This window comes from Macaca mulatta, chromosome X (assembly GCF_049350105.2).
Source record: "Macaca mulatta isolate MMU2019108-1 chromosome X, T2T-MMU8v2.0, whole genome shotgun sequence".
Lineage (NCBI taxonomy): Eukaryota > Metazoa > Chordata > Mammalia > Primates > Cercopithecidae > Macaca > Macaca mulatta.
The window spans coordinates 136,595,440-136,620,619 of record NC_133426.1 but is presented as its reverse complement, the minus strand read 5'-3'; the positions used below and the strand labels follow the sequence as shown (position 1 = coordinate 136,620,619).

General features: G+C 41.8%; 1 protein-coding gene and 1 long non-coding RNA gene across 4 annotated transcripts in view; one reads left to right on the top strand and one right to left on the bottom strand.

Moving 5' to 3' along the window:
* AIFM1 (apoptosis inducing factor mitochondria associated 1) overlaps positions 1 to 25,180 on the top strand; it is a 36,656-nt gene that overhangs the window by 1,320 nt on the left and 10,156 nt on the right. Inside the window, exons 2-8 of one of the 2 annotated variants that reach the window (XM_015128171.2) lie at positions 7,826 to 7,968; positions 14,547 to 14,646; positions 16,569 to 16,693; positions 16,824 to 16,954; positions 18,862 to 18,952; positions 24,061 to 24,145; positions 24,807 to 24,883. In XM_015128171.2, the coding sequence (XP_014983657.1) occupies positions 7,826 to 7,968; positions 14,547 to 14,646; positions 16,569 to 16,693; positions 16,824 to 16,954; positions 18,862 to 18,952; positions 24,061 to 24,145; positions 24,807 to 24,883 (752 nt within the window). Of the gene's footprint in view, positions 1 to 7,825; positions 7,969 to 9,147; positions 9,279 to 14,546; positions 14,647 to 16,568; positions 16,694 to 16,823; positions 16,955 to 18,861; positions 18,953 to 24,060; positions 24,146 to 24,806; positions 24,884 to 25,180 lie in introns of both variants that reach the window. The other variant, NM_001257878.1, reaches the window with a different exon arrangement.
* Positions 12,776 to 25,180, bottom strand: part of LOC114674979 (uncharacterized) — a 42,222-nt gene continuing 29,817 nt past the window's right edge. Inside the window, exons 3-5 of one of the 2 annotated variants that reach the window (XR_003726071.2) lie at positions 14,494 to 14,548; positions 13,780 to 13,813; positions 12,776 to 12,956 (exon numbers count right to left, since the gene is read on the bottom strand). This is a non-coding gene — a long non-coding RNA (uncharacterized LOC114674979). The remainder of the gene's footprint in view (positions 12,957 to 13,779; positions 13,814 to 14,493; positions 14,549 to 25,180) is intronic. The other variant, XR_013413217.1, reaches the window with a different exon arrangement.

The window sequence follows — 25,180 nt, the reverse complement described above, 5'->3', positions numbered from 1 at the left end:
AATGTTTTCCTTGGGTTGTTAGGGTCTTTGCAAATGTGCATTTGAACAGTTTTTCCAGTTGCTATGCACAATGAAAATGTTTCCTGATAGGTGTATTTGAGTTATGTCCTGGGACATATTGCTCTTGGAACTTAAAACCTCTGCTTAGCTTTTAAACTAATGCCTTATCAATGGATGTCATCTTTGTGGGTTTTGTGCATTGAAATGATGGTGCTCTGTGCTTGTTGCACAGAAACTGAAATAACCTGAATTTTTATTTATTTTTATTTATTTTTTTTTTTTGAGATGGAGTCTCGCTCTGTTGCTCAGGCTGGAGTGCAGTGGATGCGATCTCGGCTCACTGCAAGCTCTGCCTTCTGGGTTCACGCCATTCTCCTGCCTCAGCCTCCCAAGTAGCTGGAACTACAGGCACCCGACACCATGCCTGGCTAATTTTTTTTTTGTATTTTTAGTAGAGATGGGGTTTCACAGTGTTAGCCAGGATGGTCTCGATGTACTGACCTCGTGATCTGCCCGCTTTGGCCTCCCAAAGTGCTGGGATTACAGGCGTGAGCCACCGCGCCCGGCAATAACCTGAATTTTTTCATCCACACTGGCCTTTCAGACTTTGAGTAGTTGTTTTGCTTAAGTCTCACGACTTTTACCAGCATTCTAAAGTCTGACCAAAAGTTCTCATCAATTAAATATGCATTTGCAAAGTTAAGTTGATGTATTAGACATTGGAAAGTGGTTGGTGATGTTAGAACTACTGAAAAATACAGACTCCAGTGGTTTTTTCCACTGCATGTCTTTGTTTGAAGGCAGTCTACTGTAGAATATATTCAGACTTCCTGACATATCCATCCACCTCTTTGCATACACTTATTCTTTGTCCTTTGGCCATGCACCAAAGTATGACATCACCTGCCTTTAAAAATGGGTGAGGGTAGTGTTACAATTTCAAAAAGAAGTTCTGATACTCTCATTATAGGAATTAACTCTGTTTTGTGGCTTGATTACTAATTGCCTTTAATCTGATTTCTTTTTCATGTAGTAGCATCTACCATGTGTTTTTGCACAGGTGAGAAAGAGCGAGGTTCGTTTATACACCATTTCTCCCTCCACCTTACCTTTAAACTTCCTTTTTTTTTTTTTTTTGAGACAGAGTCTCGCTGTGTTGCCCAGGCTGGAGTGCAGTGGAGTGATCTTGGCTCACTGCAGCCTCTGCCTGCCGGGTTCAAGCAATTCTCCTGCCTCAGCCTCCCGAGTAGCTGGGACTAGAGGTGTGCACCACCACGCCCGGCTAATTTTTTGTATTTTTAGTAGAGACGGGGGTTTCACCATGCTGGCCAGGCTGGTCTCAAACTCCTGACCTCATGATCCGCCTGCCTCGGCCTCCCAAACCTTTAAACTTTAAACCTGCCTTGCAACTATCTCATTGACATCTGTCACCATTGTCAGGTTCATTTCCATTAGATGTTGCATTCTGCCTTAAAACCATGATAGCTACTGTTTATTTACTTTATTTATTTGGATGCTCTGCCTCCTTCCAGAAATGATTGAAGGTAACTCATAGTCAACACTCTATGTCTGCATTCAGACACAGAGGAGCAGATAGGTTAGATAATAGATATTTTCTGTTCTGTAATATTTTGTTTGGTCACCAAACACTGCCGCCCATGTTATCAAACTGATCACCGACTCCCTGACTGTAGGTTCAAATGTTTGAACATTTTTCTCTATTCGGAATCCTTCTCACCTCTTCAAAAAGGAAACTGAGCTCCTTGTGGGCAAGGATCCTGGCTTTCTGGACACTGCCAAATGTGACTTCTTTTTGAAGCCTAAAGGATTAGTCTTTCCCCGTTCTTTCTGCTGAGACAAGGCTTTGCAGAAGAAATTCTTTGGCAACTCAGCCTTTTCTGTAACCAGTTAATAAGTTAGATTTTCTAGAAATTTCTAACTTTTTGAGGGAGTTACTGCATGTCTTAGCTTTCTTCTAGATCATGTTTCCAAAAGTTGCCTGGTCATGTGAATCGCGTCGAGGACCAATTCCTAACCTTCTCCAGGAGAGAATTCTGGGAATCTGTATTTTAACGAGCCCCTTGACATTCATATGATCAGGCAAGTTTGGTAAATACTGTTTTGGATGAGTAATGACTCTTCCCCTTCTGTTTCACTGACGTAAGGATTAAAAAACCAAACTGAGCAATCTAGAGTATCTTGTAATTTGTATCAAGCTCATGTTCTCATATTCAGAATAGTAGCAGCCATTCTCCTAAACTAAACACTACCTGAGGACATGGATTATGTCCTATTTATTTTTGTGTCGTTAGCATCTTGTACCATCTCTGGTACATGGTAAATTCTCATGACTGAACCCTAGTACAGCATTGTGAAGGACTTAACTTTGCAGAAGAGAGATTTTATTTTCTGTTATCTAAATAATTTTTCCTTGTGTGTCTGTCATCAGAATGGTTCACGCTGTACTATAGTTATTGCTACTCTGTTTCTTCTAAAATTCCAGCAAGGATTGGTACTAAAAAACAAAAAAAGGCTGATACCCAGGCGCGGTGGCTCACACCTGTAATCCCAGCACTTTGGGAGGCCGAGGTGGGCAGATCACCTGAGGCTGGGAGTTTGAGACCAGCCTGACCAATATGGAGAAACCCCATCTCTACTAAAAATCCAAAATTAGCCAAGCGTGGTAGCACATGCCTGTAATCCCAGCTACTCAGGAGACTGAGGCAGGAGAATTGCTTGAACCCGGGAAGTGGAGGTTATGGTGAACTGAGATAGCGCCACTGCACTCCAACCTGGATGACAGAGCGAGAATCTGTCTCAGAAAAAAAAAAAAGGCTGATAAACTTAAATAGTTGTTAGATTCCTTGTAAAGAATCATTTATCTACAATGGACAAACTAGGCTTGTCCTGTGTTTTTTGTTTGTTTGTTTTTTCCTTCAAACAGAGTCTTGCTCTCTTGCCCAGGCTGGAGTGCAGTGACGCGATCTCAGCTCACCACAACCTCCGCCTCCCGGGTTCAAGTGATTCTCCTGCCTCGGCCTCCCGAGTAGCTGGGATTACAGGCGCCTGCCACCACGCCCAGCTAATTTTTGTAGTTTTAGTAGAGACGGGGTTTCACTGTTTTGGCCATGCTGGTCTCAAACTCCTGACCTCATGATCCGTCCACCTCGGCCTCCCAAAGTGCTGGGATTATAAACGTGAGCCACCGCACCTGGCCATCCTGCGTTTTCTCCATGCTGGAAAAATCAGTTTGACACTCAGGAAACAAGTCTCAAGAACATATAGACCTCTTAACCATTGAGGATCCCTGGGTGCCTCAATTGTGAAGATGTGTTTTTGGAAAAGGCCTTTTGGGAGTATGGAAAAAACGGGAGATTGCAAAACCTACAGAAATGAGCTTGCTAGTTTAGCTACTATTCTAAAGCTAGTCTGTGATATTTGAGGTTACTCATTTATGATTAAGCAACCTGAAATAAATGGAATCTGGCTAAAACTTTTTTTAAAAAAAAACCAAAACTCTAAGTTTATTATTTTATTTTATTTATTTATTTTTGAGTAGAGATGGGGTTTCACCATGTTGGCCAGGCTGGTCTCGAACTCCTGGCCTCAAGTGATCCACCTGCCTTGGCCTCCCAAGGTGCTGGGATTACAGGTGTGAGCCATTGTGCATGCCCTGGCTAAAATTTCTTTGCAAAGGATTATTTAAAATGTTCAGTTAGCCGGGCATGATGGTGCATACCTGTAGTCCCACCTACTCTGGAGGCTAAGGTGGAAGGATCACCTGAGCCCAGGAGTTTGAGTCTAGTCTGGGCAACATACCGATACCCTTTCATTTAAAAAAAAAAAAAAATTAATAGTAATAAGAATGTTCAGTCAATATCAGTAGAATTAGGAAGAATTTCTATTTTCTTCCTTCATTAATTCAACAAATACTTATTGAGCAAACACCTACTATGCGTCAGGCGCTGTTGCGCAGGTCAAACTGGCTTCTTAAGAATGAAACCCTAAGTGTGAGGAAGAAATTGTACTGTATGTATGGTTTGACTGCAGAAAACCTAAAATAAGTAAACTGGTGCTATAATGAAAAGGAGTAAGTTGGCTTTTCTATGTTAGTAAGACAAGTGAAAAGGCATGTTTCAGTATTTCCTAACATTTTGAAGCTGTGGGGAGAAAGGTTTGTGAGGAATTTCATAGGGAAAAGAAAATGGGGGGAGGGGGAATGTAAACAGACAATACTTAGTATGTTTTACAAAATTAAAGTCACTTTGTAGGTATGCAGAAAGTTTTAAAAGTTGGTTTATTAATGATAGTAGTGTATTACATTTTTTTTCAAGCAGTAGTTTAAATATTAACCAGTTTACTTTTTTTTTTAAGTCAATTTACTTTTCCAGCCTGGGCAACATGGTGAAACCCCGTATCTACAAAAAATAGAAAAATTAGCTGGGCGTTGGTGGCTCATGCCTGTAGTCCCAGCTACATGGGAGGCTGAGGCTGGGGAATCTCTTGAGCCCAGGAAGCAGAGGTTGCAGTGAGCCGAGATCGTGCTACTGCACTCCAGCTTGGGGACAGAGTGAGACCCTGCCAAAAAAAAAAAAAAAAAAAAAAAGTCAATTTACTTTTGAATGCTTTTTTCTTTTTTTTTTGTTTTTGGCAAATTGAGACAAAAGCTGCTGAACTTTCTCAAATCTACACACTTAGTATTATCAGTGTGTGAAAAGCAAGCAGAAAGAGAATAAACACAAGTATGATCTTAAAACAAATTTGTTATAATGTCTGTATTTAGGGTCTGTCTTCTGGAGGAGTAAACAGAATTAAAAAAAAAAAAACAAAAACAAAAAACGTTTATTTTTAGTAAATGAACCAGGGTTAGGGGTGGAGGACAAACTAAATTCATTGAAATAAATCACGTGGAACTTTTCTTAACCAGTTTCCTTTTCTAAGCTCTGAGAGTTACCACTTTCTACTTCTGATGGTTCATTATTTTTGTAAGCTTCTGAAAATCAAAAGCTTGCCCAGATTGAGATAAGCTTCTGCCCCACTCATGTTTTTATTTTCATGATTTGTCATTATTTCCAAATCTCAACCATTTTATTTCATGTGGTGATGAAGAGTTCTAAAAGCAGGTAAGAACAGTAAAGAAAATTACATTTCCTTTTCTACGAGTATAGATCTAAAGTCTCTTATCTGTAATTCAGAAATTGAAATTGAAATTTTAGAATGACCAAAATTTAAGACTATCAAGTTTTCATTTCTCATTTGCCAGTAAAACCTGACCTGAACTGGAGAGAGGCTACTTTATAATCTTTTTAAAATATCACTTAGCATGATTGGTCATATTAATATGTTTGACTATGAGTTGCTGCCCTTTACCTTGCTAGCTGTCACTATGTGGTATATGCCCCATATGCTTAAGACCAGATAATTCAAAGTTCCAAAATACACATGGTCCCCAGGATTTCAGATGAGAGACCACAGATCCACACTGGGCTTGTTTTACCCGTCTGTGGCCTAACATTATGAAAGCAAGGGGGAAATTCCTTCTCTAATCTCTGCAAGTATACATGGGATGCTACTACCAGTGTCCATTCTGTTTGTCTGTTAAAGCCTAGACAGGACAGGAACATATGTGTCAGCCTCTAGGCTAAGCTTGTCCAACCTGCAGCCCAACACAAATTTGTAAACTTTTTTAAAACATTATGAGATTTTTTTGCGATTTTTTTTTTTTTTTTTTTTAGCTCATCAGCTATGGTTAGTGTTAGTATATTTTTTATGTGGCCCAGGACAGTTCTTCCTCCAATGTGACCCGGGGAAGCCAAAAGATAGGATGTACCTGCTCTAGATGGATGTTTCTCAATGTGTGGTCCCCATCCTAACAGCAACAGCAGCAACAGCAGCATCCCCTGGGAACTTGTTAGAAATGCACATTATTGAGCCCCATCCCAGATCTATTGAATCAGAACCTCTGGACCTGGGGCCTGGCCGGCTTTGTTTTATAAACCCTTCAGGGCATTCGGATACACTCTCAAGTTTGAGAACCACTGCTCTAGATTGGGGTCTGCCAACTACAGCCACAGGCCAAAGCCAGTCAGTCACCTGCTTTTGTGTGCCCCAGGAGCCATGAGCGGGTTTTGCTTTTTTTTATTTTTTTTTCCTTTTTTCTTTTTCTTTCTTTGAGACAGAGTTTCGCTCTTGTTGCCCAGGCTGGAGTACAATGGCACAATCTCGGCTCACCGCAACCTCTGCCTCCTGGGTTCAAGCGATTCTCTTGCCTCAGCCTCCCGAGTCGCTGGGATTACAGGCATGCACCACTAGTGGCCTGGCTAATTTTTTGTGTTTTTAGTATAAGCAGGGTTTCTCCATGTTAGTCAGGCTGGTCTCTAACTCCCGACCTCAGGTTATTCGCCTGCCTCGGCCTTCCAAAGTGCTGGGATTACAGGTGTGAGCCACCGCGCCTGACCTTTTTTCTTTTTTCTTTTCTTTTTTTTTTTTTTGAGACGAAGTCTCACTCTGTCGCCAGGCTGGAGTGCAGTGGCATGATCTCGGCTCACTGCAAGCTCCGCCTCCCGGGTTCACGCCATTCTTCTGCCTCAGCCTCCCGAGTAGCTGGGACTACACCTGCCCAGCTAATTTTTAAAGGGGTTTCACCATGTTGGCCAGGTTGGTCTTGATCTCTTGACCTTGTGATCTGCCCGCCTAGGCCTCCCAAAGTGCTGCGATTACAGGCATGAGCCCCTGGCCTACATTTTCTAAATGGCTGAAAAAAATTAAAGACAATTTCGTGACACATGAAAATTATATAAAATATAAACTTCAGTGTCCATAAAGTTTTATTGGAACATGGCCACATTCATTCATTTATGTATTGTCTTTGGCTGCTTTTATGCAGCATCAGCGGAATTGAGTAGTTGCAGCAGACACCAAATGGCCCAGAAAGCTGAAAATATTTACCATCTGGTTCTTTGCAGAAAAAAATTGCTGCTCTAGGTTGATAGTCAACAAACACGAGGAATAATCACAGAGAAGGTACACTGAGACCTTCCTTTATCTGAAAATGTCAGCATCTCCCTAGAAAAAGAAATCTACAGAACTCACATATTTCTATGTACGGGTGTTGTTATGATCATCACATCATTACATAGCTCTGCATAGTTTTACATCAAAATAACCTTTGTATTATTTTGGAGGAGTAAGAGCCAAGGAGTTGCTGGACACTTTAAATTTTGTCATTATAAAAAATATTTCATAGTCCAAAATTTTTTAGTTCTTTGGGGGAGAGAAACTCATTTAAAATTTTATTTTTCTGGTTTTCTTCTGAGCTTTAACATTTCTGTATTCCAGGACATATTACCTTTCATGCAAGATTGAACTGTGTCCTGGTTAGAGTGTGTTGCGTTTTATTTTGTGCAAGATTGGAGCCATTTAGATTACTCCTTAAATGGTTATTATAATGTCCCAGGTAGCCCATGGTTAACTTTGTATATCTACCTATTCAGTCATCTTTCTGTGTTTACTTCTTTTATGGGAAAGACATGAAGGGAGAGGTATCTGATGAACTATTCATGTTTTTCATGATCTTTTCTGGAAGCTGAAGATTTCCTCACTGGGCAGCATTAAATTTTACTCTTAAAAACTTCAGCAACTTAAGAGTGTTCATTCAGCTGTCTGTAGTATTTATGTATGCAGTTTTTATGATGTTTTTCTTGATCATTTAACGGTGAATATCTGTGGGCAGTAACTCTTGTACAGTGCACTGACGTTTAATCATAAATATGTATTAACTATTTTATTTTTGTATGTGTGTGTCTTAATAAATTATGTTTCTTAGGCAACTTGTTCCAGCGATGGCATGTTCCTCTAGAACTCCAGATGACAAGACAAATGGCTAGCTCTGGTGCATCAGGGGGCAAAATCGATAATTCTGTGTTAGTCCTTATTGTGGGCTTATCAACAGTAGGAGCTGGTGTCTATGTAAGTAGAAAAGCAGCGTGTGTAAAGAAGCTGCCAAACAGCTCCCATTAATAGACTCGATAGTACTCTGCTTTAAAACTTTTGCAACTAATTCCCCTTTCTCCTTTTGGAAAAAATTTCAAAAAGCTTTCTTTTAAGTGCCTGCTGCCTAATATCTTATGGGAGCCAATTCGGGAATGACTGAAATTTAATCTCATGTTGATTGATTTCTGCTCTTTTCACTTGTCTTTTTCCTCTTTACTTGAAAGCCACTGTGTTTTCCTAGATTCAAGTAACCCACAAAATTGTACCTGTTTTCTTGGATGTCACACACTAACCTGTGAATAAAGTCAAAATCCATTGCAGCTCCTTAGCACAATATTTGATTTTGACCTATTTGTCAGACATTTTATTTTTCCTCAGCTTGAGGTTCACATTAAAAAACAAAAAGCCTTCAATAAAATATATTAAGTATTCCTAAAAGGAAAGCTATCCCTGAATCTCACCCAAAGACTAAATTACAGAAGCAGGGCTAGTATCACTGATTTTAGAATGGAGTTTGTTTGAGGTGAGAAATATGGTGTTTAATTGCTACGTAGTATTAGCACCATTATATCTCCTTAAATGAACTCCGATCAGCTTAGCAGGTCACAGAGGAATTATTCTGTGGGTGTTTTTTCCCTAACTTGGCAGGGTTTACTGTGACTAAGCTGATCAGTCTAAAGTTGGATCCTGTAAGGTTGAGTGAACCAACTTAGATAACACCTAGTAACACCTTGATTGAAGCAAGCTGTTTGTTTTACTTATTAAGCCATTACAAGTTTAGGGGTTTTTTTCTACATTGGTAAGACAGTGAATTTATCTTTGTTCCTTGGTTGCTAGGTTAAAGAAAGGGACGTGAAAATTATTTGAAGCTACCTATATCCTCATGCTCTGATGTGACTCCCAAATGGACAAGAAAAGTAGATAGTTCTTGCCTGTTGTGAGTCAAATCAGAGTAAGAAATAGGTGAGAGCTGTCTGATAATGTGATTTGATGAAATATACATTCTGCAATCCTGGAGCAGCATTTTTTTCTTTTTTCTTTTTTTAGCACAGGGTAACCAAAACTGCTTCCCTGCCTTTGTATTGAATGTTTCTTCATTAATTCTTAGTGCTCTATTTCCTTTTGTTTCTCTCTTGGCCTTATCTTTACCTACAGTTGTGCAGTCTCATCACCTAGGATCCCCTTCTAGATCACTAGCATCTACAGGTGCTTCTGGGAAAGATGGCAGCAACCTAGTGTACTTCTTAATTGTAGGAGCAACAGTCACTGGGGCAGGAGTTTATTATGTAAGATGCTTACACTAAAATATATTTTGGGGTAGGGTGGGTGAGACCATGGCACTAATGAAAACTTGATACATTAGAATATAATAAAACATTCACAGCATGTGCTTTCTCTAGGTGTTTATTAAAGGGACATTGTCAGTCACTAGTGAGTCCTCAAATCTCATTCTTCAAACTGTTGAAGTCCTACCAGATATAGCTAAAGCCACAAGTCTAATGATGATCACAAATCCTCATCATTACCTCTTTCTTTGAAACTTTTGCCAATTTTATAATGATTTTGTATGATACCAAATTATATTGTGCTTTAGTGCTGCATATCTAACAAGACAGTCTCAGACTAAATGTTAAATAAGCAAATAAAGGTAATGTGAACACCGTCCATTTTTGAATCATTTTAGGTAAAATGTAATTTTTGTGTTTTGTGGGAAACAATCAGCCAGACTTTGACTGTGAAAAGGCATTTTATTGAATGCTTCTGAGGAGATCCAAAAAGCCATAGAAATTGCAATATTCTCCCTATCTACCTTTCCACCTGCAGCCTCTATTTCAAAGTAAATTCATTTGGCAGTGTCCCTTTGTAATCTCTAATTTGGTCAAAAGTGGCTGAAGCAGTACAAGCTAACACATTCATGTAGATTGCTTTCTTTAATGCCTCTCATTCGTAATTCAGATACTACCCTCTGAGCCTTACTTTTTCCATTTCATATCTCTCAACTTTTCCCATCAGTTCCACCCCATTCATTCAAAAATAGATTAAAGCCTTTGTGTTCAGTATGTTGGTAACAATTTAAACCTGATAAATTCCTGGTCTGTGTTGCTGTACCAGAGTTGGATGGCTTCCACAGAGTTGACCATGCAAATTCTCTTGATGCCAAGCTACAAGACAGGGCTGGTCACTGTTCTTTTCTCCTGCCTTAGAAATATCTAAGAAGCACAAGTTCCTCTCAAGTCATTCAGTTAAATGCCTCATTGTACTCTGTGTTTATCCAACACTGGTAATAATGAAGCTACTGTATTATAAAGTGGTTCCAGGTTAAATGATAAGCTTTTGTCTACCTACAACTGTTATTGAACTGTTATGTACAGTTTTGTTTTAAATCATTGAAAACTTGATCTGAGGTGGCTTAGTTTTTTTGTCTGAAATTGGTATTAGTCTCAAGAGAACGATGAATTTAAAATCGATGTTCAGATTTGATCGGATATTGCTGTAAGTTGTTGGGAATGTTTGTATTAGTTTATTGGGCTGCCATAACAAAACACCACAGGGCCGGGCGCGGTGGCTCAAGCCTGTAATCCCAGCACTTTGGGAGGCCGAGACGGGCGGATCACGAGGTCAGGAGTTCGAGACCATCCTGGCTAACACGGTGAAACCCCGTCTCTACTAAAAAATACAAAAAACTAGCCGGGCGAGGTGGTGGGCGCCTGTAGTCCCGGCTACTCGGGAGGCTGAGGCAGGAGAATGGCGTAAAAACCCAGGAGGCGGAGCTTGCAGTGAGCTGAGATCCGGCCACTGCACTCCACCCTGGGCGACATAGCGAGACTCCGTCTCAAAAAACAAAACAAAACAAAACAAAACAAAACAAAACACCACAGACTGAGTGGCTTAAACAACAGAGGTTTATTTTCTCATAGCTCTGAAGGCTGGAAAGGCCAAGATCAAGGTCAGACAGGGTTCAGTTTCTGTTGAGGGCTCTCTTCTTAGCTTTCAGACAGCCACCCTCTTGCTGTGTCCTCACATGGTTTTGGGGGGTGGGGGGCAGACAGGGAGAAAGAGTGAGCAAGGGAACTCTGGTGTCTTCCCTTTCCTATATGAGCTCCAGCCCTATCTGATTAGGGCCCCACCCTTAAGACTTCATTCAACCATTATCACCTCCCCAAAACCCCATTGCCAAATACCATCACATAAGGGGTTAAGGCTTCAATATAGGAATAGGAAACATTCAGTCCATAACAGTGAGCAGTATTTCTTTGTAACTTTTTTCTCTCATTTGAAGAAGTGTTCCTAACTTAAGTATAAATATTACTTTGGCAATTCCTTTATTGGGAGCTCTTTACCTCCCTCCCACTTTACCCTCCAAAAAGAAGGGAGTAAACTGCCGACTTTCAAAAATTTTTACCATGATCTGCAGTGAGAAATACATTTCTCTTACAACCCATTTTATGACCACAAATACATAAAACAGAAACAGAGCTTCAAAAACGACTCTTACTAGGTGTCATGTAATTACTCTAGCTTCTGTTCTCTTCCATTTGTGTCTGCGTCTAATGCTGGTTGCAACCTACTAAATTGACTTCACAACCCACTAACGGCATGCAACCACGGTTTGAAAAACACTGATTTCAACAGTGCTTCCGCTGCTTGGATTGTAAATATGAACTTCTGATTCGGATTGATGTGAGAGTTTTTCCTCTTTTTGCTGGTAACTTTCACTAGGACCTGAGGCAGATCCTCAAATCTCAGTCCTCTATTTTTTGTTGGTGGGCAGAGCCAAAGTAGCCTTTAGAATATTTAATAAGATTTAGTATTTGGGCCCTTTGCCATTGTTAAACTATGGGATTGCGTTGCCTCATTCAGAAAATGACCTGTTGCCTTTCAAATCCCATTAAGTTGGATAAATGCCACCATATTCATCTGTTTAGAAAAGTTGTCTTCACTAATGGTTTTCATAAATTTATAGTTTTTCTTAACCTGACATGTATTCATGTCATTAATTGGAAATCTGTGCAAACTAGGAGTACAGAAACCCTTGGGGGAAAGGTAAAGAAATAAATACATTTATATATATATCAGACATACCAACCTCATTCTTGTTCTTTCCCGACTAAACCTAGATATTTCTTGGTCTGCTCTTCCCTTCATGTGTAAGCCATTAGCAAGTGTGAGCTGGGCTTAGGCTATTTTGGGATATTCCTCTCAATGAACATGGCCCCTGTTTATTTCTCTTTTCATTCATGTTGACCAGAGTAAGCCATCTTTTTAGGTAAAACCTCATCTCTCGTCTCGTCTCGTCTCTTCTCTTCTCTTCTCTTCTCTTCTCTTCTCTTCTCTTCTCTTCTCTTCTCTTCTCTCTTCTCTTTTCTTGAGAAGTTTTCCCCTCTAGGTTTTTTTTGTTGTGTATTTGTTTTGGAGACAGAGTCTCGCTCTGTCACCCAGGCTGGAGTGCAGTGGTGCGATCTCGGCTCACTGCAGCCACCATCTCCCGGGTTCAGGTGATTCTCTTGTCTCAGCCTCCCTAGTAGCTGGGATCATAGGCGCACCCCACCACACCTAGCTACATTTTTTATTTTTAATAGAGACGGGTTTGCTGTGTTGGCCAGGCTAGTCTCGAACTCCGGGCCTCAAGTGATCCCCCCAACTTGGCCTCCCAAAGTGCTGGAATTACAGGCGTCAGCCACCGTGCCCAGCCAAAGTCCCTTTCTTAAATGTTTTTAAGGTATGAGTAAATACTGGACTTGTGTATTAGTATCTGATGCCAAGATAAAAACTCTTCCTGAAATTAATGTTAATTGAATTCGTTTATTTGATAAATTTAGTAGTAAATTCAAGGAGTAGCTATTGTCTTTTCACATACAGTACTTCTTTCTACTTCATTTGTCACAATGTTAAATGCTTCCAGGTTAAACCCAGCTCTCAGGGTCCAGGTTCCTCAATTGCAGCACATTGCCTGATGGGCTGTTCTGGAAGGAAGTCATAGAAGTATTCTTAGAATATGTTTTATGGGGTTGGGTGCGGTGGCTCACATCTGTAATCTCAGCACTTTGGGAGGCCGAGGTGGGCAGATCACAAGGTCAAGGGTTCGAGACCAGCCTGGCCAACATAGTGAAACCCCCACCTCTACTAAAAATACAAAAATTATCTGGGCATGGTAGCGTGTGCCTGTAGTCCCAGTTACTCTGGAGGCTGAGGCAGGAGAATCACTTGAACCTGGGAGGCGGAGGTTGTGGTAAGCTGAGATCACGCCACTGCACTCCAGCCTGGGCAACAGAGTGAGACTACGTCTCAAAAAAAAAAAAAAAAAAAAAAAAGAATATGTTTTATGATAGTTCCTCTGATTGTCTTTACTTTCTCCTACAATTAATTAATCTGAGATTTCATTTGACATATGTTCACTTAAATTCCTGTTTTGTTTACCCTGTGGGGTACAAAAGAGTGAAAGCGTTGTAGGTTGTTTTTTTTTTTTTTTTGAGACAGAGTCTCACTCTGTCGTCTACACTGGAGTGCAGTGATGTGATCTCAGCTCACTGCAACCTCCACCTCCTGGGTTCAAGCAATTCTCATGCCTCAACCTCCCAAGTAGCTGGGACTACAGGCGTGCATCACCTCACCCAGCTAATTTTTGTATTTTTAGTAGAGATGGGGTTTCACCATGTTGGCCAGGCTGGTCTCAAACTCCTCACCTCAGGTGATCTGCCCACCTCAGCCTCCCAAAGTACTGGGATTACAGTTGTGAGTCACCATGCCCAGCCAAAAGCATTATAATGTCAAGTCATTCTTGCCTACCTTTTCTTTAAAAGGTCTCCAATAAACTCTGGTGCTGTATGTTAAAAAAAAAAACAACACAACTAGTCATAATGGTAAAATTACCCTTTTCCAATTTGAAAGGCTAGAGAAGATAGAATATTTGGAATATAACAGGTGTTTAAGCAAGGTGTTTGACCCCCTAGTAAATAATCTGTGTGTAGTTTTTCTGAATGAGATCCCTTCTACCTTGTGAGTTTAGGAAAAGGACAGACCATTGAGGGAATGATGGGTAACTCTCTAAAAATAGAATACAGGCGGCCATGTTTCTGACCACTATGTGAGTACGCAGCAAAAGCCAGAATGTTGACCAGGAAAACTTGTGTCCCAGCTTCCTACCCGGGACCCCTATAGATTGATTTCACAGCTAGTGTCCAGCATAGTCCAAACCCCCGTTCTGTGCTTCATATAAAGATTAGCCCTTTCTAGTGCTTTATTCTTCTAGTATAAAATGTTTTTTTCTTTTTTCTTAAACTGTACATTCAGAATAAAATATGGGGAGAATTCTTTACAGAGAGCCTAAAAATCTGAAACTGGAATATTTTCATCTGCTTACACATATTTTTTCCAAGCATGTGCACACCCAGTATTTTTTATTTCTTAAGAAAACAACTTTGTCTTAGTGGTTTTGACATAGAGGAACTAACATCAGATAGACAAAAGCTTCTCATTTAATTGAAAGATAATATTACTTACAGTATGAGCTAGCTGTATGGTGAAATAAACTTTCTCCATGTTTGGATCTGCAGGCCTACAAGATTATAAAAGAGGACGAAAAAAGATACAATGAAAGAATTTCAGGGTTAGGGCTGACACCAGAACAGAAACAGAAAAAGGCCGCATTATCTGGTGAGTATTCCCTTAATTCTTGCTATGATTTGAGACTCACAAAGGGAAAGTTATAAACAGTTGGGGTGCTGTGATTCATGGATGTCTTGTAGAAGCAATGGTGGTATGAGATTGCAAGCATCTAGAAAGTATGGTATTACCCTAGAACTGGGAGTGATTTAAAGCATTTGGCTGAAATTTGGGTTTGAGAATAAAGCTAGTGATGATTATGATTGGTTGTTTTTCTGTATATTAATATTAGTCTCTTGGCTGGGCACGGTGGCTCACACCTGTCATCCCAGCACTTTGTGAGGCCGAGACGTGCAGGTCAACTGAGGTCAAGAGCTCGAGACCAGCCTGGCCAACATGGTGAAACCCCATCTATACTAAAAATACAGGCCGGGCTCGGTGGCTCAAGCCTGTAATCCCAGCACTTTGGGAGGCCGAGACGGGTGGATCACGAGGTCAGGAGATCGAGACCATCCTGGCTAACACGGTGAAACCCCATCTCTACTAAAAAATACAAAAAACTAGCCGGGCGAGGTGGCGGGCGCCTGTAGTCCCAGCTACTCAGGAGGCTGAGGCAGGAGAATGGCGTAAACCCGGGAGGTGGAGCTTGCAGTGAGCTGAGATCCGGCCACTGCACCCCAGCCTGGGCGACAGAGCAAGACTCCGTCTCAAAAAAAAAAAAAATAAATAAATAAATAAATAAATAAATAAAAATAATAAAAATACAAAAATTAGCCAGGTGTGGTGGCAGGCACCTGTAATCCTAGCTACTCGGGAGGCTGAGGCATGAGAATCACTTGAACCCAAGCAGCACAGGTTGCAGTGAGCCAAGATCACACTGCTGCACTCCAGCTTGGGCGACAGAGCAAGACTCTGTCTTTAAAAAAAAAAAAAAAAAGAAATCTCTTAAAAGGCAAGCTTAGCAAGGAAAACTATTGGAAAAGAGATGAAAACCATTTTTTTTTTTTGAGACGGAGTTTCACTCTTTTTGCCCAGGCAGGAGTGCAGTGGCCTGATCTTGTCTCACTGCAACCTCCGCCTCCTGGATTGAAGCGATTCTCCTGCCTCAGCCTCTGGAGTAGCTAGGATTACAGGCACACGCCACCATGCCTGGCTAATTTTGTATGTTTAGTAGAGACAGGGTTTCACCATGTTGGCCAGGCTGGTCTTGAAACCCTGACCTCAGGTGATCCGCCTGCTTCAGCCTCCCAAAGTGCTGGGATTACAGGTGTGAGCCACCACACTCGACCAAAAGCCATTTTTTAAATGAGGAAATTCTTCTGGTTTTGTTCCCCTGTTTTGTTCCCTTTTTGAGTCTTTGCAGTTTCGAGTTGCTAAAGGTATATTTGCTTTCCTAAAGCACATACCCTAGCCATCACTTCCATTTCACATGATTCGCTTCAATTTTCAGAGAGGAATGTTTTAATCCTTTAATAAGCCCCACAACTCTGGGTGGGCAGTTTGTTCTGCTTTTTTCAAAAGCACCTCCTTATTCTTGAACATTGTATAATAATCCCCAATTGACCCCCTGGATTTTCTCCCTTTGTTGCTAATGGAAGGTGAAACTGAGCTTGATATTTTCCTGGTGATCTCTAGGAAATTGATGGGAAGGGCAGAAGCCTACTGATGTATACTTTCTAAATGTTTTAGAAGTAACTAAATATTTAAGCCATGTCCTAGTACCAGTTCAGAACTGATGAATGAATGACATTGGTGAAATCATTCTCCTATTTGTCACTTATGAAATGAAAGGGATACTTGCTTTTCCTCTCCCATCAGGATGCTGTGAAGATTGTTAAGGTTAATGTAGGTCCTATGTTTTGCTAGCTTTATGTGGAGGATTGAGACAAGTGCAAGGTGATTTTTTTTTAACAGTGGCAAAGAATCATCTGAGACTTCAAGAAGATTCATCCAGTGTGTTCTGTTGCTTTCAGCTTCAGAAGGAGAGGAAGTTCCTCAAGACAGGGTGCCAAGTCATGTTCCTTTTCTGCTAATCGGTGGAGGCACGGCTGCTTTTGCTGCAGCCAGATCCATCCGGGCTCGGGATCCTGGGGCCAGGGTAAGGTACATGTTTTTTTTGGCTTGGTGCAGAGGGTACAGTCTGCAAGTATTTAGCTAATGTGAACGTTTTGACATTTGCCTCTTAAATTACTTGGCTCTGATAAGCATCATGATTTTTATGTCTGAAGGTGCTGATTGTATCTGAAGATCCTGAGCTGCCATACATGCGACCTCCTCTTTCAAAAGAACTGTGGTTTTCAGATGACCCAAATGTCACAAAGACACTGCGATTCAAACAGTGGAATGGAAAAGAGAGAAGGTGTGTTTGCTTATGTAAAATGAGCCTGACTAACAACTTCAGCTAAGCACAGAGAGTAGGTTAGGATTTTGCCACTGACTGTGTGCAGTGAATAGGAGGGATGACTTGGCTGTCCACTAGAGTCTACTACGGTCCACACTTGGTACAGCTTAGAGATAACAGTCTACAAAGGGCAAGAGTCCTGGATTCTGTTACCAGATCTACCAACAGTTGATGGTGTAATATTGGCCTCTGAAATACTAATGTTCCTATTTCTGGAACCTTTATGTTAAGTTTCTTTAGGTGAAGATCAACTTGGCCTGTATTGTCACTTTTTTTTTTTTTTTTTTTTTTGAGACAGAGTCTTGCTGCTCTGTCACCAGGCTGGAGTGCAGTACAGTGGCACAATCTCAGCTCACTGCAACCTCCGCCTCCCAGGTTCAAGCAATTCCCCTGCCTCAGCCTCTCAAGTAGCTGGGATTACAGGCACGCACCACCACGCCCAGCTAATTTCTTTGTATTTTAGTAGAGACGGGGTTTCACCATGTTGACCAAGATGGTCTCGATCTCCTGACCTTGTAATCTGCCCCGCCTCGGCCTCCCAAATTGCTGGGATTACAGGCGTGAGCCACTGCGCCCAGCCATCACTTCTTTATACTTGCCTAGACATGTCCTACAAGAGCAGAAGAAAAGAAACTATTTAACAGCACTCTCTTTGACAGCCTAGCAGGCATTTAGAATTTCAGGAGTAGAGTAGGAAGACTGTAAGGAAGAGCCTCTGTTAGAATTTTTGCATGACAGACTTGGAGATACAGGTCCAGAAGCTTTTTCCTTTTGAAGGACAACATAGATCTCTTAATTTTAGTACCATGTTCTTTGGGTTCCAGTTTTTTTCTCATTGGTGACCGCTTTGATACCGAACCAAATTTTGCAAACTTACCCTTCTCCCTCACCCCCACTATCATGTTCCATTTTCAAACAGGATGTATACTTTCAATTAAGTTAGTGGCTAACTTTATATGTATATTTATGCATATATACATACATACATATATATTTTTAGAGACAGGGTCTGGCTCTGTCACCCATGCTGGAGTACAGTGGCCAAATCGTAGCTCACTGCAGTCTCAAACTCCTGGGCTCAGGTGATCCTCCCACCTCAGCCTCCTGAGTAACTAGGACTATAGGTGTGTACCACCATGTGCTTTTTATTAATTTAAAAATTTTTTTTCTAGAGATGAGATCTTGCTATGTTGCCCAATCTGTTCTCAAACTCCTGGCCTCAAGTGATCCTTCCACCTTGGGCTCCCAAAGCACTGGGGTTACAGACCTGAGCCACTGCACCCAGCCAATATTAATTAATTAATATTAATATATCATAGTTGTTAACTGTTTGAGGCAGAGTCATCTCAGGAGCTAGAATTAGTTGTTCCATTGAAGAGCACCATTCTGGACAACCCATTTGGGTGGATATGTGAATACCAGCTCCGTGAGTGCTCCACTTGTTCTTACTTTGAAATGAAACTAAATCTAGAGCAAGATCCTCAGCCTCAGCACTATAGACATTTGGAGCAGGATAACACTTTGCTGGGAGTGGGGAGCTGTCCAGTGCATCGTAGGATGGTTAGCAGCATCCCTGGCCATTACCCACTGGATATGAGTAGCATCCTTACCCAAGTTGTTACAACCTAGATTGTCTCTGGACACTGGCAAACATCCCCTGGGGGCAAAATTGCCCCAGGTTGAGAACTCCTGATCTGGATGCCTGTATGTAAGCAAGTCATGACCACGATTTAATAGACTTGGAGACTTACTTTGGAAAACGTCCCTTACAGTTTCTGATAATGGAAACAGTTTTATTAAAGCTATGGGGGAAGCTGATAACAGTTCCACATGCTTATAATATTCTCCCTCTCTGCTCCATACAGCATATATTTCCAGCCACCTTCTTTCTATGTCTCTGCTCAGGACCTGCCTCACATTGAGAATGGTGGTGTGGCCGTCCTCACTGGGAAGAAGGTGAGCTAGTAGACCGCTTCCTTTGTCAGGCTGTACGTATGTGCCCACCAGCCAGTATGGTGATGTGTGTTTCCATTACCATTTATGTCTGTCCTGCCATTGTAGCTCATCAAAGAAGGATCGAGCTGCTTTAGGTTTAATAATGCTGAGTGTGTCTTTCTGGGGAGAGCACTAGTATCAAAGCCTAGGGTAGCATGCTGACTCAACTTGACCCTAAAAGCTGTTATCTCTCCTATTTGCTCTTCTACCCTTCCTCATCCTTCCTATTTTCCCACGCTAACTTCTCTCTGGGATTATTGATGAGAAAAGATTGACAAATATGTATTATTCATTATAGTAAAATAATTTGGGCATAACTCAGCATAGAAGATATTGTTAGACTTTAAAAGGTGAGTGTCTGAGTAATAAGGTCAGTTATTAGAGGGTATTTCTGGAGTCCCAGGATGGTTTTGTTATATTTTATTGTTGTTAATGGCACGTACTAGAGTGTGTGTGTAAACTAATGGCAGTGTTCCAATAGGGAGGTGTTTTCTGAAGGAGCAAAAGCCCAGAGTAGATGAGATACACAGCATAAATGGAGGGATTGTCATTTGTTAGGAACATACCCACTTCTCCTATAAGGGGACATTAGACAGAGAAGATGGATATAGGTTTGTTGATAAGCTGGTAATGAGACATTGTGTCCCCTATGTGTAAACAACACTCAGGCCCTGCCCTCTAGGGGCTAACTGTATTAGGCAGAAACATAAATACATAATCATAACACATAGGTGTGTAGTAAGAGAGATCTGTGCACTATGTTGTGGGAAATACTGGGAAGCATGCCCAATTGAGTGATGACATCAGGAAAGGCTTTCTGGAGGAGAAGGTCTTACAGAATGGGCAGTCTTATGGAATGAAGAGGCATTCACCAGACTAGAGAAGAGTGAAGAGCATTCAAGTAAAAAAGAACAGCATTTAAGCAGAAGCACAGGGGTACAAAAAAGCATGTTTGGTGCCAGGAAATAGAAGCAGCTCGGTACTGACAGAGCTGACAGAGCAGTTAGGTACAAATTAGGAAGTGGCAAGAGATGAAGCAGGGGGCCTGATTGTGGAGGGCTTTGCATGAAAGAGCTTTTTCTGCACTGGAGAGCTGGGGAGCTGTTGCATTTTAGGCAATTGAATTTTAAATAATCACTATTGGCTGTGAGGAGGATGGATTTCAGTGAGACAAGACTAGAGGGAGACCATTTCAGAGATTATTGCAATAATCTAGGCAACAGGTGATGAGAGCCCAAATTAGAATAGTAGTGGTGTGATGATGATGATGATGAAGAAGAAAGTAAGAGGTAAAATTTGTATAGTACCTATTCTAATCTTGTAAGCACAGTTATTAAATGCTTTATGTGTACCATCTCATTTTATCCTCCCAATAATCTTATGAGGTGAATATTATTTCCCTCTTACAGAGAAATAAGTTGAAATTTTTTTTTTTTTTTTTTTTTTTTTTTTGAGACAGAGTCTTGCTCTGTCGCCCAGGCTGGAGTGCAGTGGCCGCATCTCAGCTCACTGCAAGCTCCGCCTCCCGGGTCTACGCCATTCTCCTGCCTCAGCCTCCCGAGTAGCTGGGACTACAGGCGCCCGCCACCTCACCCGGCTAGTTTTTTGTATTTTTTTAGTAGAGACGGGGTTTCACCGTATTAGCCAGGCTGGTCTCGATCTCCTGACCTTGTGATCCGCCCGTCTCGGCCTCCCAAAGTGCTGGGATTACAGGCTTGAGCCACCGCGCCCGGCCGAAATTTTTAAAAATAAATAAATTTTAAATAATTTGCCTAAACTCACATAGCTAGTAAGCGGTAGAGAGAGAATTTGAACCCAGGTCTGTCTGAAGCCACAGAATTGGAACCCAGATATTCTGATTCCAGAGCCTAAACTATTAATAGCATCAGTGTACAGTGTATTAATTTTTTTTTTTTTTTTGAGACAGATTCTCACTCTGTTGCCCAGGCTGGAGTACAGTGGCGTGATCTTGGCTCACTGCAACCTCTGCCTTCCAGGTTCAAGTGATTCTCCTGCCTTAGCCTCCTAAGTAGCTGCATGCGCCACCATACCTGGCTAATTTTTTTTTGTCTTTTTAGTAGAGACGGGGTTTCACCATGTAGGCCAGGTTGGTCTCGAACTCCTGACCTTAGGTGATCCACCCACCTTGGCTTCTCAAAGTGCTGAGATTACAGGCATGAGCCATCATGTCCAGCCAGTATTACTTCTTGATAGAAAGGTGAAGAGAAGTAGGGCGCACACTTGAGGCATGCTTAGGAGGCGTGCTTGATGAGGCTTGGTGGTTGGTTAAAGGTAGGAGATGGAGGAGGCAAAGATGATTTTCTAATTTCTAGCCTGCAAGTCTGAGTGGATGGCAGGGTACCCCCAGCTGAAAAAGACATTACAAGAGGAAGAGCTAGTTTAAGGGAGAAGATAGAATTCAGTTTTGGACCATTAAGTATGAAGTGGATATCTGTGTGAAGGTGTCTTCTGGGCAGTTGGACATATGACTGCTACGCTCAGGGGACCTGGGCTCAGACAGAGAGTCGAGAATCATCTGCATATGTGTAGGAGTTGAAACCATGAGAGTAGGTGAAGCCTCCCAGGGAGAACTGATCTGGTGAGAAGAGGAGTAAGGCAAGGATAGAGCCCTGGGGAACCCCAATTTTTAGGAGGCAGGGTTAAGAAGAACCCAAAACCTGAGGACAGGAGCCAAGGATATAGGGAGTTTCAAGAAGGAGGATGTGATCCACAGTATTACTGTGGCAGAGGAATCTGGGAAGAAAAGAACTGTAAAATGCACTGTGAGATTTGGCAGTTCAGATACCTTTGGGAGGCTGAAGCAGGTGAATCGCTTGAGGTCAGGAGTTAGAGACCAGCCTGGCCAACATGGTGAAAACACGTCTCTACTAAAAATACAAAAATTAGCCGGGTGTGGTAGTGCACACCTGTAATCCCAGCTACTCAGGAGGCTGAAGCACAAGAATTGCTTGAATCCAGGAGGCGGAGGTTGCAGTGAGCCAAGATTGCATCAGTGCACTCCAGCCTGGGTGACAGAACAAGACTCCATCTCAAAAAAATAATAAAATAAACTAAAATAAAACAGATACCATTGGGAAGTTAGAAAAGAGGGTAAAGTACTCTTTCAAAAGATTTAAATGAGAAGAGAGAGATGGCAATTGGATAAAAGCGTGAAGAGGACGTAGAATCAAAGGCGGGACCTGTTGGATGGGACAAGAATGTTAATAGGCTGGGCAGGGGTGGTGGGGAGCCCTCATGCCTCATGGGAAGCTGTGGAAGATCACATCTAATGGCTTCATTTGTTTTCACAATACAATAGAACATAAGATGGTTATCTGAGAGCGAGCAACGTGAGGGTTGAGTAGCGGGATTGGATTGAAGAGGGAGCTTACCAGGGACAAATCAAAGGAGGCTAAAGAAGCTGCATCAGATCTCAGTTCATGTCGTTGCCTCTAGAAAGCTTTACCCAACCCACCCTGACTAGATGGCATATGTCATATGTTCCCAGTACTACCTGCACTGTTCTTACCACTCATAGCACATGTATCACTCTTGATTACTGTTAGTGCTTGTTAAATTGTCTTAGCCAGTAAACTCTGAAAGCAGTGAGGATCACTGTCTAAACTTGATACATAGTAGGTGCTTAATTGAATGGTCTCATAGCTAGTAAAGAGTGGAGCAAAGACTGGGTGCCTATTCTCTCTGACTCCAAAGCTCAAACTCTTAACCATAAGAAGGAGTAGGGTGCAAGGGAATTAAAGGTACTGGCAAAAGAACAGTTTGGATGTTCTACCATCAGCCCAAATTAGTTAGAATGGAGCAGCTAGTCAAATAAACAGAGAAAATTGAAAGCAAGTATAGGAGACAGACTGAGCGAAAGCTGAAGGGATGGAAAATTGTGACCAACAAGTAGGATAATTGAGGTAGAAGGAGCGGTTTAGGAGATAACAAGATGAGGAACAGTATGAGCCAGTTTCCAAGGTCTTCAGTGAATCAGGAGGAGTAGCGAGGAGGTGGCTCAAAAAAGTGATTCATAGGAATATAGGACTCCTCTGATGTCCCTCAGAAGAGAATGAAAGTACAAGAATCTGGAAGCAGCAGACCAGTAACCTCAAGAAGCTTGCAAAATGCCAACACCTCCTCCTGGCCTTGCGATGTGGAGTGTGGGGGAACTAACAGCCTCTACATGTAAGCTCTCCTTAAGAGAGAGCCAAGTTTCAGTGAAGGCTACAAGTTGGAGAAAGCATTCTGTAAAAATGTTGTAGATGTAGGAGGGTTATTAACAAAGTAATAATAAATAATTCCAAACAGCCAAATAAGAAAGGCTATTCCGATTCTCCTTTTTCACACATGGGGCAGGGCTTCAGGACTGTCATGACTTGCTCTAATGTTACCTGCTTTCTGTCTTTTCCAACATATGACTGCCTGAAAAAACTGGGTACCAGAAACTGTGGTTCCCATGATTACTTGGATATGGTTTCTTAAGGATCGCTTTAGGTCAAGAACTAATTCTTCTTATTGGGCTGACAACTTTTGTGTTTGTTTGTTTGTTTTTTGTTTTGTTTTGTTTTGAGACAGAATCTTCCTCTGTTGCCCAGGCTAGAGTGCAGTGGCATGATCTCGGCTCACTGCAACCTTTGCCTCCCAGGTTCAAGTGATTCTCCTACCTCAGTCTCCCCAGTAGCTGGGACCACAGGCATATGCCACCACACCTGGCTAATTTTTGTATTTTTAGTAGAGACGGGGTTTTGCCATATTGGCCAGGCTGGTCTCGAACTCATGGCCTCAGTGATCCGCCCGCCTCAGCCTCCCAGAGTGTTGGGATTACAGGCATGAGTCACTGTGCCCGTCCTGGACTGACAACTTCTTATTGGCCTGGAGTTTGGGGGTGGTGATGGAAATATTCTGAAATCAGATAGTGGTGATGGTGGCACAACCTTGTGAATATATTGAAATCCACAGAATTCCACACTTTAAAATGGTAAATTTGATGTGAATTATATATCAATAAATTTTTTTCAAAGCTAATTCATCTCTACCTCTTTTGTTTATGTGTGTGACTGTACCAGGTAGTACAGCTGGATGTGAGAGGCAACATGGTGAAACTTAATGATGGCTCTCAAATAACCTATGAAAAGTGCTTGATTGCAACAGGTGAGCATTTCTGGAGATGGCTTTCTTTCCTGATACAACTCATTCAAGTTTTAGAGTCCAGCTTTCTCTGTAGAAGGTATTACTACTTAAGAAAATGGAAACCCAGACTCTCTGAAGTGGGTGACTTCTCTTGGTACAAAAGCTGGCTGTGTCCAGGCATCCTGGATCACCAGCCCTTCTGGATGATCCTTGCTCTTCTCCCAGTAAAGGCATGAAGAAGTTGCCCTTTTTTCTCTCCCTGCTTAGCCTTCACCCTGTGCCCTGTGCCCTAAAAGTGATGTTGTTTGTGGCTTCATTGCCAGTTGCAATCAGAAACCAAGAGAGGAGACAGAAGCAATTCATCAAACCCATGTAGCTATGCTAGCTGGCAAATCCTCATGAGAAACTCGAAGAGAACATGGAAGCCAAAAGTAAGGCCTTTTGGCCACCTAGGGGGAGGGTGTACCCCTTGAAGACAGACTCTCAAATCTGCTTCTCAAAGACAACTGACAAAAAGCCTGCTGGGAGGCGAGCTGAAAGCAAACAAAGCCTTCATATCCTATCCTGTTGTTGCCGCCATGGTGCTAAGTGAAGAGGGCTCCACCTTTGTGTGGTGGAGGGAGTATTGTTTGGGCTAGCTCCTGCTTGTTGGGCTAAAGGGTTTTCCTTCTCTTATTTCCAGGAGGTACTCCAAGAAGTCTGTCTGCCATTGATAGGGCTGGAGCAGAGGTGAAGAGTAGAACAACGCTTTTCAGAAAGGTAATTGTCTGCTTTAGTGTTTTCTTTGTGTTGTTTTTGAAGAGGTAGTATAATCTTGAGTCCCCAAGCACCCACCCGGGACTTGGGAGATCCAAGTTCTATTTATGGCTCTTCTCCAGACTTGTTATCTGGCCTTGAGCAAGTCACTTCCTCTCTCTGCACCTCAGATACCTCACTCAAGGGTTTTAAGCTCCTACGGAAAAAATGGAGTGTTTGTATTGCTTGCAATAGATCCTTCTGATTGCTCTTCCATAGTTGTTTTTTCCTGATGTGTTTGATTCATTGGAACCCCTTATA